Genomic DNA, 12,569 nt, shown 5'->3' with positions numbered 1-12,569 from the left:
CTCATTATTACTTTATTATATGGAAAAATTCACACACACACATGTTATTTAAGCTTTATTTAAGCACATTACATTCAAATGTATCCAAATTTCCAGAGACCACTGCTGTATTCTTTATTAACCAACAGATGGCGCTGTTCTCCAGACTCTCAAAGCTTTCAATCTTTTCCCAGGACATGCAGGGGACAGCGAGTGTGATTCACGAGGCTTCCCCAGATTGATGGGCATCACCACCTTCTTCTTATTGATGTCTTCAGAAATCTTCTTTCCTCTTGGGATGTTCGGTCTATTTCTACTCTGTTTACCCTGTGTATTTTTGTATACCGGGTGTAAATTGTTTTCGTATAAACATATACATTTTGGGTTTTTGAGTATAATTTATTTAACGTATATCATTAATGATTTGGGCCTAATTCTCTGCTAGAGATGTATCTTGGATATCTTGAATGATGGCATCATGGATTCTTGAATAAATATCAGCAGATTAAAAAGTCTAACGTTCCCTGCTAGGAGTCACGTAATGGGCCACGTTTGGATCTTCCAACAGGACTATAAACAAACTCCAACTGGTTCAGAATGCAGCAGCCAGAGTGCTCACCAGATCAAAGACATTAGACCATATAAACCCAATTCTAGTGTCACTGCGCTGGCTGCCTATGAAGTTCCCAATAGACTTCAAAATCCTGAGAATAATTTATAAAGCATTGAATGGCTTAGCGCCTCAGTATCTATATGAACTATTGTCAAACTCTGGTCTGTTAATGCCGCTTCACTTTGATGACGGTTTGTTTGCTCACGGTATTCCAGTGATGGAAGTTATATAAACTGTGGATATATCGCTGGATTTGAAACTGATAGATAGAGCGGTCCCAGTGCTAAAAGTGCCTGAACCGCACGTGGTGAGCCAAACGGAGTCGTATGTCCGTGTTTTTTTGGTAGGAGATGCATAATGTCAATTTAAAGTAACGTGTTGTGTGCTCGTGCTGTACTTTCATCTGCTGGAGAACCTCACAATGAATGCTGGGTTTACTAAACAATTCTTTAATAAATGCATCATATAATGTTGTGTTTTCATTCTCACATGAAACCCACATGAGGTTTCATTAATTTTTAAATATTGACAACAAACACAAAGCAAGTGTGGGACGAGACTATGCATTGAATGGAAAAACTACTGGCAAGTAAACCTTACAATAAATGCGTGTTTATGCATTTCTGCTGTCAGAAGAACATCCAGCAGTCACATGACGTCATCTTATAACGTGGCAAAATGTTGTCTGAGGTTTTTCAGGATCTGTTGAGTGTCCACATGTTCAGGAAAAGCATCTTCAGACTTTTGAGCCGCCATGTAGCTGCTCTGAAGATCGCCAAGCTTCAGGCCATATAGAAACATCATTGTCAAACAAATGCATTTGACTGAAGAAAAAACACATCCATAACCCTAATGATGAGTGTAAAAACTCTACGGTACCTTATCAGAAAGGGTTGCGTAGTTGAAGTGTGGCTCATACATGTGAGGGGACAATGAAGCAGCTGTCTGCAGGAACGCTTTAGCCTTTGGTGAAAAGAAAAGAAAGAAATGTTAACACATGTCACAGCATTCTCTTTAATCAGATGAATGGCATTTCAATATTACTAAGATAAGAGACTAAACATTTTTTGGTTAAAAGTGTAAATATGATATCGGTGTAGTCTATCGTTGCTTATGAATGTTTTCAAACGATGCTCTTCAGCAAACACAGAGTCGCCAGGTAACTTTGTGTTCTTAGAAAGACACGTGAACCCCGTCCAACTGACTCACCTGCTCAATACGACCCCTCCGGAGCTCCAGTACGGCCAAGTTATTATAGGCTTCACTGTGGTTATTGTTGAAAGCCAAAGCCAGTTTGAAGCATTGATATGCCAGAGTCAAGTCACCAATGCCCTGTCAAACAGACATCATTGGACAAATATGTCTGCTGTTGATATATCAGAAATATACATCTTCCAATAACATTTCTCAAGATTTGTCAGGTAGTGTTTGACCAGCACGGTGTAGTGATCATGACAAAAATCAACATTTCAGAAACTATGTCAGCCAATCAGAATCAAGAGCACCGAGCTGACATTCAAACAAAACGCTACATTGATGTTTTGAGCCCCAAAGAAAATAGCAATTTGCTATGAAAAAGAGAGCGTCTTTTTACATAACATTTATGTTTTTTAATGAAAGAAAATAATATGTTGTCAGATCAAAAGGCTTTTAAAGATCATGAAAAGCATGTCAGTCAACAAGCATTTCACACGCATTATATGTTTAAAAGCAACATAAGTTCCATATGTGTTTAAAACCTAAACAAGACAAATATGTGCTGTTTATTATTTGTTCTAATTCTACAGTGAACTAGTGTTATAAGAGCAGCTGTTTTAATGAAAGAATATATTAAGACACATTAACTTTCTCTTTAAAGGCTCGTGCGCAGAATCCTCACCACTCCAACATGTCCCAGATTATACCAGATATCCGCCTGTTCTTCATCACTGGACACCAGAGATGAAGCTCTCTCGAAAGACGACAGACTCATGTCATACTGCTGACCGTAGAAACAGCACAGACCCAAATTATTATACAGCTGACAGTTAAACACTCCCATCTGCAGCAAACGCCTAAAACACCAAACACACAGAGAGAGAGAGAGACAGAGATTATTATCTTCATTACCACCAGTCACGTCCTGTTGATAATGGGTTATAGCGACAGACCCTGAAGAAGACTCGATGTTAAATACTGTCATGACAGAAAGTTTAGAAAACTTCATGTTCACGAGTGTTAATGTAAAGATAGTCATGCAATATTGCTCAAGGTATATGCTGATATATGTGTATACTGCACCGAAAACATCACAACATTTGACCCCACAAACACATGAAGCATATAAGTTTCTAGTGATTAGAAATGATTACTATATAAAATGAAGTGAATTATTGGTTTAAAGTACATCTTTACATGAATGATGCGGAACACACACTATTTAAATGTCTCTGTGTTTGTTTTTCTATATATTTTTAACTGTATAAATGCAATATCGCTCTCGTAGTCGTGTATGTAGTGGTCTTATATCTTCATGGCTGTGATCAGGCCAGAGGCACAAGGCCGCAGTGTCCGATGCAGATATAAGAACACTACACACACGACTACAGGAGCGATATTGCATTTATACATCAGTTCGACGGCACAAGTGTGTAGATAAACCAGGAACAACGTCGGAATGTCTTTTAACCCCTGCGGGTTTAAAGGAAATCCTGCCGCATCATCACATGTACACCCAAGTGCAGATCGCAGTGCACACATTTATATGTGGGCAATACCAAATGAATTAATTTGCACTTAGTAATTTCATATCTTGTTTATCGTATGCCAGCAAAGAATGGATAAACTGCTTCGTGTGTTTGTTTGCTAGCAATCTAACTATTTCAAAGTAACGCAGTTGGGAGGACAGCGTTGTCCCAGTTAGTTTAGTGGCAAAGCGATACAAACAGTCAGTGAAGCGGTTCAACGGTCAGTTCCTGTGATGATCCTGGTGGAATATCTGAGACTGCTCATGCAGCAGTTGCACTAGAATGATATATCACTGAATATCACTGAAAGTACATTATTTTAAAGTGGAAAATCTACAAAGTGGTGCTGTAAACACTTTCACTGAACTGTACCGTGTGTGCGTCTGACAAAACCAATAAAAGATATACAGTATATGCATAATGTCGGATTGTCAAGCCAAAGGACAAAAGTATGTATAATGGGACATGTTGTGGACTTCACAGAGAACTTCAGGAACTTGACCTTGAATGAGATCCTTCAAACTAATGAAAACTGACTGTGGAATTACAAGACTACATGAAAACTTCGTCAACCTGACCGCATCATTTCTCCTCGAGCAGGTTTCCACATCAGCAACCCACAAGTCTGGAAACCATCTAGATCTGATCTTCACAAGGTACTGCTCCACTCATCACTCTCAGGTCACCCCGCTGCACACGTCTGATCACTTCTTCGTCACCCTCGACCTCACTTCTCCGGACATCGCAGATGTCTTACCGATGGTCACCTTCCGGCGCAACCTCCGAGCTCTCTCTTTTGAATACAGACAATGCCACAGACACTCTGTGTTCCACGCTTTTATCCTGCTTGGACAACCTATGCCCTCTTGCATCTGGACCAGCCCGTACATCCCGTCGGCTCCCTGGTTATCGGATGTACTGCGTGAGCATCGCGCCAGCATCCGGTCAGCTGAGAGAAAATGGCGCAAGTCAAAAGACCCTGCAGATCTCTCTCTCTACCAATCTCTTCTCTCTTCTTTCTCTGTAGATGTCACCTCTGCAAAAACAGATTACTACCACTCGAGGATCTGCAACTCACCGGACTCTTGAACGCTCTTCAAAACCTTCTCTGCTCTCCTCTGTTCGCCTGCTCCTGCACCTTCATTGGAGTTAACAGCTGCTGATTTTGCATCATTCTTCGTAAAGAAAACTACTGCCATCAGCAGCCAGTTCTCTACGCCACCACCTGTCGAACCCGCCCACATGCCTGACACGTGTGTGCTCCCCACCTTTTCTCCTCTGTCTGAAGCTGATGTCTCCAAGGTCATTGGCTCCAACCACCCTACCACCTGCCCACTGGATCCCATCCACACCCATCTCCTCCAGGCCATCTCTCCAACGGTTGTGCCTGCTCTGACCCACATCATCAACTCTTCGCTCACCACTGGGACATTTCCCACAGCGTTCAAAGAGGCCCGCATCACACCGCTTCTAAAGAAACCCACCCTGGACCCTACACTGCTAGAAAACTACAGGCCTGTCTCCCTTCTTCCCTTCATCGCCAAAGCCCTGGAGCAAGTTGTGTTCAGCCAGCTCTCCTCCTTTCTCATGCAAAACAACCTCCTGGACAGCAATCAGTCTGGGTTCAAGACCGGGCATTCCACAGAGACTGCACTGCTCTCGGTCATCGAAGCCCTGAGACTGGCAAAAGCATCATCCATGTCTTCTGTGCTCATCCTACTGGATCTGTATGCTGGCTTTGATACTGTCAATCATCATATCCTCCTGGCTTCTCTCAGTGCTATGGGTGTCTCTGGAAGGGCGTTGCAATGGTTTGAGTCCTACCTCTCGGGTAGGTCATTCAGAGTATCCTGGAGAGATGAGGTCTCCGCGTCCCAACAGCTCAACACGGGGGTGCCACAGGGCTCAGTGCTTGGACCGCTACTCTTCTCCATTTACATGACATCCCTCGGCTCGGTCATTCAGAAGCATGGCTTCTCCTATCACTGCTATGCCGACGACACACAACTCTACTTGTCATTTCAACCGGACGATCCGACGGTCGCTGCTCGCATTGCGGCATGCCTGAGTGACATCTCGCTTTGGATGAAGGATCATCACCTGCAGCTTAACCTTGCAAAAACGGAACTGCTTGTGATCCCAGCCAACCCAAAGATCCACCACAACCTTGCCATTCAACTAGGCTCATCAACGATTACACCGTCCAGCACAGCCAGAAACCTGGGAGTGGTAATCGATGATCGGCTTAACCTCACAAGTCATGTTGCCAGCACCACCCGGTCCTGTAGATTCATCCTCTACAACATTAGGAAAATTAGACCTTTCCTATCGGAGCACTCTACGCAAGTCCTAGTCCAGGCTCTTGTCCTGTCCAAACTGGATTATTGCAATGCGCTTCTGGCTGGACTTCCTGCTTCCACAATCAAACCTCTCCAGATGATCCAGAATGCGGCGGCAAGAGTGGTCTTCAATGAACCGAAGAGAGCGCATGTAACTCCGCTCTTCATCAGGTTACACTGGCTCCCTGTTGCCGCCCGCATAAAGTTCAAAGCTATGCTCCTGGCCTACAAGACCAACACCATCGTATCTTCACTCGCTAATGCAGATCTATGTTCCTGCCAGATCACTGCGGTCTGCAAAGGAACAACGACTAGTGGTACCATCCCAAAAAGGAAAAAAGTCACTCTCCCGTACCTTCTCTGGATCTGTTCCACATTGGTGGAACGATCTACCAGCTGCTACAAGATCAGCAGACTCGGTTGCCATCTTCAAAAAACGCCTAAAAACGCATCTCTTCCGTCAACACGTCGCTGATTGATTTTTCCTAATTCTCTTCCCTTTCCTTCTTTAGCGTTTTTCCATCTTAAAAATTGCGTTTTTCCATCTTAAAAATATATCTAAACTACGTCATATGCTGTCACCATCAGATGCAGAGAAGCTTATTTATGCCTTTATGACATCAAGACTAGATTACTGTAATGCACTATTAGGTGGTTGCCCTGCAGGCCTATTACAAAAACTCCAACTGGTCCAAAATGCGGCAGCTCGAGTTCTTACGCGTACAAAAAAGTATGAGCATATTAGCCCGGTTCTGTCAACCTTGCACTGGTTACCTGTAAAGCATCGCATAAACTTTAAAATCTTGCTTATTACCTATAAAGCCTTGCATGGTTTACCTCCTCACTACTTGAGAGAACTTCTAATGTATTACAGTCCATCATGTGCACTACGCTCTCAGGTGTCAGGTCAGTTGGTAATACCTAGAATTTCTAAATCAAGTGCAGGCGGCAGATCCTTTTCCTATCTAGCGCCTAAACTTTGGAACAGTCTTCCCTGCAATGTCCGGGAGGCAGACACACTCTGTCAGTTTAAATCTAGACTAAAGACGCATCTTTTTAATCTTGCATACACTACACTATCATAATATATATATTTCAAAGATCTAGGCTGCACCAGTTAGATCAACCGGAACCAGGGACACTTCCAATAACAACTGATGCATTTGTTGCATCAAAGAGTGCAGAACAGGTCTCTACTCTCAGCCAGTCTTGTCTCATTGTTCCTAGGTAACCAGAGCGGGCAGGATGCAGTCCAAGGTTACCGGAGCGGGCAGGGCGCAATCCATTCCCAGACCTGACAAATGCTGGACGAAGGACGTGGCGACTCTACAAAACTTCAGTCGCTATTAGATTATTAATGATAATTTTAAATCTAACTTTGTTTTTAATTTTGCCTTGTTGTGCAGCACTGTCGAGCTTGTGCAGAGGCAGCAGTTTTTGCCAGAGGGGAACTGGAATCCCCTGGTTAGGCCTGGTCTCCCTCTGAGGTTTTTTTTCTCCTCCGATGGAGTTTTGGGTTCCTCGCAACCGTTTGCATACTGTTTTGCACTGTTTGCCTGGCCGGGGGGGCTGCTAGAATTTGATAGTCTTATTTAATTAACTCTGCATATAGGAATTTATAGTGTGTCTGATATTTGACCTGTGTTTTGACTTCCATAACCTTTTATGTTTTACTTATAGTCAATGTTTTCTTGTACAGCTGCTTTGTAACAATGAAAATTGTAAAAAGCGCTATATAAATAAAGCTGACTTGACTTGACTTTATAAAAAAAAAAAACCTTACTAACCTCACTATTCTTAGCTTTTTATACTGTGCTAGGCTTTAATGGACTAGTTTGATGCACTTATGTATTCTGTGGCCTATGTTGTTATAATTGCTTCCAATGTTTCCTCATCTGTAAGTGGCTTTGGATAAAAGCGTCTGCTAAATGACTAAATGTAAATGTAAAAGCTGGAGAGGACACAATGTTATGATGTTCAACATGAAGAATGAAGTGAAATGACACCTGTAGAAGCGCAGGGCGATCTCGGGCTGATCCGTGTAGAAATGATTGCTGCCAATACATGCCATGGCCTCCACGTGTGTGTTGTCCTGTTTCAAGACTTCTTTATAGTACTCTGTAGCAGATGTGATGTTGTTCATTTCCTGAAAGACATATCAATGTTTTATGAGGAATCCTCAGCAAGAGGCGGTCCATCTTGACACATTCATAAAGACAGAATGGGTGTTTATCATCAGCTCAGAGAAACAGACCATTTCACAGAACGTAAACAACACTGGTCCATATATTTCACATCTATAATGAAGTTAAAAAAGACTCGGTTTTGGATTCGGTTGAAAATCTTCTGTTGATTGTGTTTTGTTTTTAGGTTTGTACGTGTTAAAACGTGTTAAGCTTTCATCTCATGAGATAAACAGACATGACTCCTCATGAATACACAAAACACCTCATGGATGCGAGCGATTCCTGTCAGGAGGGTGACTTCCCCAGGGAAATGATCCAGTCCTTGTTTAAAAACCTGCAGAGCTGTGATTGGTTGATCCAGACGCTGATACACCTGTACAGAAAAACAAACCAAAGACTTGTGAGCAGAGAGACACAAAACTCCACAGGGCTTTAGATGATGGCGAGTGTTGAGCGACGGCACCTTTGCGAGGTACAGATAAGTATCCACAAACTCCTGCTGACCGAGAGCGGACCGGAACTGTTTCTCAGCCTCACGGTACAAACCCAACCTACACAAAACCAGTTTCTTGAAAATAAAGTTATCGTTTTTGTGATGTCTACATACTGTAAAATGTCATCATGTTAAGAACATTCTGTGAAAACATAATCTTGCTATATTTACTGAGAATTAGATTATGGTTTTCACAGACAGGGTCACAACAAATAAAGAGAAGTGACCTGTAATAACATTTGCCCAGCTGAACCTTCCACCACCAGTCTCTGAACTGAGCATGCTCCGTCGCAAGAGCCGCCAGATCTAACGCCTGCAAACAAACGTCTTCATCTCAGAGATTCACAAACTCACTATTTCTTTTCAAAGACTTACAGTGGCTCTAAAAGGTCTACACACAACCCTGTTAGACTGCAAGTTGTTGTCATGTAAAAAATGAAATCGAGATGAAGCATGTCAGAACCGGTTCCATCTCGATTGTAAAACTGGTACAACCTACATGTACTATATTAAAGTGAATAACAACAAGAATCACGTAGGTGGAAAAAGACAAATACAAAATGTACATTAAGCAGGCTGCATAAGTGTGCACACCTTTATAATGGGGATTACGGCACGGTCCAAATCAACCAATCACATCAGAGAGATTCCACTGCCTCTCTGTGACAGAACAACGTCTGTTGACCCCAGACTTCAGGACACAGGATGAGAGATTCCTCTACTGCGGGACATGAGTAAGACATGGCAGGTGTGAGGGGATGACGGGGTCTAAAACAACGGCCCAGCCAGAGTCCACTTCTTACTCTTCCTTCACATTACAAGTGCCTATCGCTGCATGTCATCAGGGTTAGGTCGCTCGTGAGCGTTCCCACTACTGCAGGAGCTGAGAGGAGAATAATCACATGAGCTCAGATCTTCTCTCCTATTGGCTGCTCACAAAAGTCGCTCCTCATTTGCATAAAGTGAAACATTTCGCTACATTTCCATAGCATAGCCACACCCTATCCAGTGTTTAACGCTCGCTACTGCTCGTGTCGCCGGAAATTGCCGGCTCTCCATCGAAATGAATGGGATAATGTGGCTTCGTCACTTGTGATGTGAATGGGACTTAAGTCCCTTTGAAACTCTGTTGGTTTAGCTGAAGAGGACTGTGCACTGTAGATCCAGAGTCAGAACGGGAAAGTATTGAAAAGTCCAGATGTGCGGAACTGATTGGCTTCCTTTAACCCACAAAGACGGCATTGAAAAGTCTTAGTTTAGGGCTGAGCACACTTATGCACCTGGTTATTCTACATTTTTTACTTAAAATGTTTCCTCTCAATGATTGTCATTTCACATTTAAGGTGGACAGGTTTAGGGAGGATTCATCTTGGCTGCATCCCAAAAACCTGACATTTGAACAGGGGTGTGTAGACCTTTTAGATCCACTGCACAATAAGCAAGATACAAATAATAATAAGAATGATCAACAAAAACATACTGGAGAAGAATAACACAAGAAGAGGCATTGAAGAATGACTTACATTTTTCACATCGTTTTCATGGTAAAAGATGTATTCAAACAGGGCCTTGGGTGTCAGAGAGAGAGTACGTGTCAGTATTTCACTTTGGCAAGAACTCTCATCATGTGTACGTGCACTTTTCTTTTTAGCTTCCACGCACCTTTGACAACTCCGGCCTCTTTGAATACTTGGCCAAATTTAAGCGAGAGAGGTGAATGAAAGGTCCTTCTGGATTTGTGAGCATAGAGGCCTGGTATCACAAGACAGAACACTTCATCATTACACCTGAAAGTCATGAAGCACAGCGTATCGCACCGTATCAAACTACATGAAGGACAAAACATGTGTGGTACCGTTCCCAATCGAACAAATCGTCCAGAAGCGCTGGTGACGGGACGGGCCGTCTGTGCCGTTCGAGGGGTTCTGATGGCCTGCTCCATAGTTTCCGGTCTACCGGAGAGGGTGCTGGGTCTCACGAATCCGGTTATGGGTCGTCCTGACTGAGTCATGGGTCTACAACACGTAAAGATTTCAATTTAAACTTCAATCCTCAAAACGAATTGAGCTGTACAGTCATTAGAATACACATACAGGCCAAATGTCTGGTGTCAAGTTTTGACAAGTTTTGGACCTTTTCTGGTAGTGTTTTTCAAAAAAGCAAAAAGCTTGTTTCACCATGACTGTTATTATGAAAGGGTAATATGGTGTTCTCGACGCTTATGTGCCATTCCAGTGTCTGTGTGTGATGTCAGGTCTTTATATCAAACTCAGATGTGGCATGAGCGGTGTCCACATGCGTGTGAATGAATGCGTGTGGAGATTTCAGTACCTAACAGCTGGAGTGGGTACACCAGCCTGAGCCGTCCCTGCGACTCTCAGTGATGTTCCAGGACCTGACCAAAACAATCTCTTTAGTTGGGAACTATGGGATAGTTTACTTCATTGTACCATGACACTGTACTTACGTGCGACCTGAGCAATGGAGTTCTCGTCCAACATCATGTCTGCGATTCCTTCTTGATCCACCTCCACCTCATCGATGTAAACCATCTCTGTGAGAGCTCGAGTCTTTAAACTCCACGCCGCCTTCCATCAATGGCAAGAATTTTATTTTTGAATAATTACATTTAAGAATTTTTGAATGACTGAAAATAATGGAAGTGTGATGTATGGAATGTTGGGAATATAAAGGGGTTCTGGGGGAATCCTATAGTGGGTTACGCTGTGGAATATAAAATAGGAAACTAAAGACAGAAAAATTACCTCAGAAACATGACACATTCCAGGCTCCTTTTGGAAAAGTAATGAGGAAAGTCACAACAGTCCATTTATTTGAATTGTTGACGTGTAAATAAATGTCAAATGATTCTTGTTCAATACAGAGATGATCACGCGATTATGAGCGATAGAAACAAAGTCTCTGCACGCGACCGCTATATTCACACCGCCGACCGGCACATATTTCACTCACACAAGACCAACATACTTGAAAACATACTTGAAAGGGTTAGACAGGCATCTTAAAAATCGCTCGCTATTATCACAATAAAACAACAAAATGACCATAAACCTGACACCATACAGTCTGTTTCTTAGCATGCGCTGAAAACGCTTCTTTTAACCATTGCGTGCTCAAATCAAGTCGCCTTCACCAGCCGGAAACACCGGTTATGACGTCGTCGAATACGATGGAAAGCAAACTGTGGTGAAAAGTAATAAATGGTTTAAAGTTATTTCAGTTATAAACGAGAAGAGCGAGTTCATCTTTTAAGCGCGATGTATGGATCTGCTTGTTCCAGACACCTTGTATTTAGGGAATATTTACAATCTCAACTCACAAATCATCTCTCCAATGTCGATGTTTTAATGTCACTAAATCATTATTAACGATAATGTTTTAATTTAACACAATACTTTTAATATTAATAAATCCAGAGGTTATCTGATGTGGGAAACACCATCATTCTGAGGCGTCTGTCTGGGACTTTACGCCTCACCCCCAAAGAGTCGCAGTCTGTGGCGATGATTGGCTCTTTCTACTGGAAGGCGGGACTTCCTTCTCTAAAGCGGACGTAGAGTCAGTTGCAAATATGAATACAACTGCGGCGTCTTGTTTTTGTCTATCGTCTTTGGCCTTGATCCAGCGCTAACCAGCTAACCGCTCACTAACCTGGTCAAACGGGTTCTCTGTGAGGATCTTCGTGCAGATCTCGGAACATCTCTGGTACTTTCGTCTTCTGTAGCAGCTCCAAGCCAGAAACAGCGGATCCATAGCGACGGAGAAACCGAGAGACAGTCGTGGTTACCGTTACCCACCGATCTTCTAGCGGCCGCACTTGTTGACGTCAGCACGCATTTGGATTACCTTGGCAACACTGGAAGGCGCTACAGCACGTGCTTTTAGTTTCTTCTTGTTTTTTTTGTGTATATTCCTCAACTGTACAATACAAGACCGGAAACAACACAAACAACAACACAAGGCACATGGAACAACATAAATAACACCGCAAGGCACATACAAATTATACATACAAAATTTAGAGGAGCAGGAATTAAAAAGTCAAAGTCTGCTTTATTGTCAATTCTGCCACATACATATAGAGGTTTGAAATTATGTTACTCTCATGGTGCATACAAATAGCACTAACACAGAATAAATATACAGATTATACATATATGTCAAATACAACAATTACAGGTAGGGATATTTAAAAATGGCAGATAGAGAGCA

At 42.6% G+C, this 12,569-nt stretch overlaps 1 protein-coding gene across 5 annotated transcripts; it reads right to left on the bottom strand.

Moving 5' to 3' along the window:
• Positions 1-40: 40 nt before the first annotated feature.
• On the bottom strand, positions 41-12,228 carry ttc8 (tetratricopeptide repeat domain 8). Of its 5 annotated transcripts, none has more exons than XM_079458437.1 (15): positions 12,009-12,200; positions 11,102-11,128; positions 10,804-10,924; positions 10,668-10,731; positions 10,192-10,351; positions 9,999-10,088; positions 9,860-9,904; positions 8,564-8,649; positions 8,307-8,394; positions 8,106-8,216; positions 7,664-7,803; positions 2,472-2,646; positions 1,802-1,924; positions 1,472-1,555; positions 41-1,372 (listed from the first exon to the last, which is right to left on the bottom strand). In XM_079458437.1, the coding sequence occupies exons 1-15, from the start codon at positions 12,108-12,110 to the stop codon at positions 1,256-1,258; spliced, it is 1,533 nt and encodes a 510-aa protein (XP_079314563.1). In that variant the 5' UTR covers positions 12,111-12,200; the 3' UTR covers positions 41-1,255. The 5 variants fall into 5 exon arrangements, with proteins under 5 accessions (XP_079314563.1, XP_079314565.1, XP_079314566.1 ...); XM_079458439.1 differs by lacking the exon at positions 12,009-12,200 and adding an exon at positions 11,677-11,847; XM_079458440.1 differs by lacking the exon at positions 12,009-12,200 and adding an exon at positions 11,409-11,528.
• Positions 12,229-12,569: the final 341 nt, after the last annotated feature.

This window comes from Barbatula barbatula, assembly GCF_947034865.1.
Source record: "Barbatula barbatula genome assembly, chromosome: 6".
NCBI classification, from domain to species: domain Eukaryota; kingdom Metazoa; phylum Chordata; class Actinopteri; order Cypriniformes; family Nemacheilidae; genus Barbatula; species Barbatula barbatula.
The sequence above is the reverse complement of the archived record's forward strand: the minus strand, read 5'-3'. Positions and strand labels throughout refer to the sequence as shown.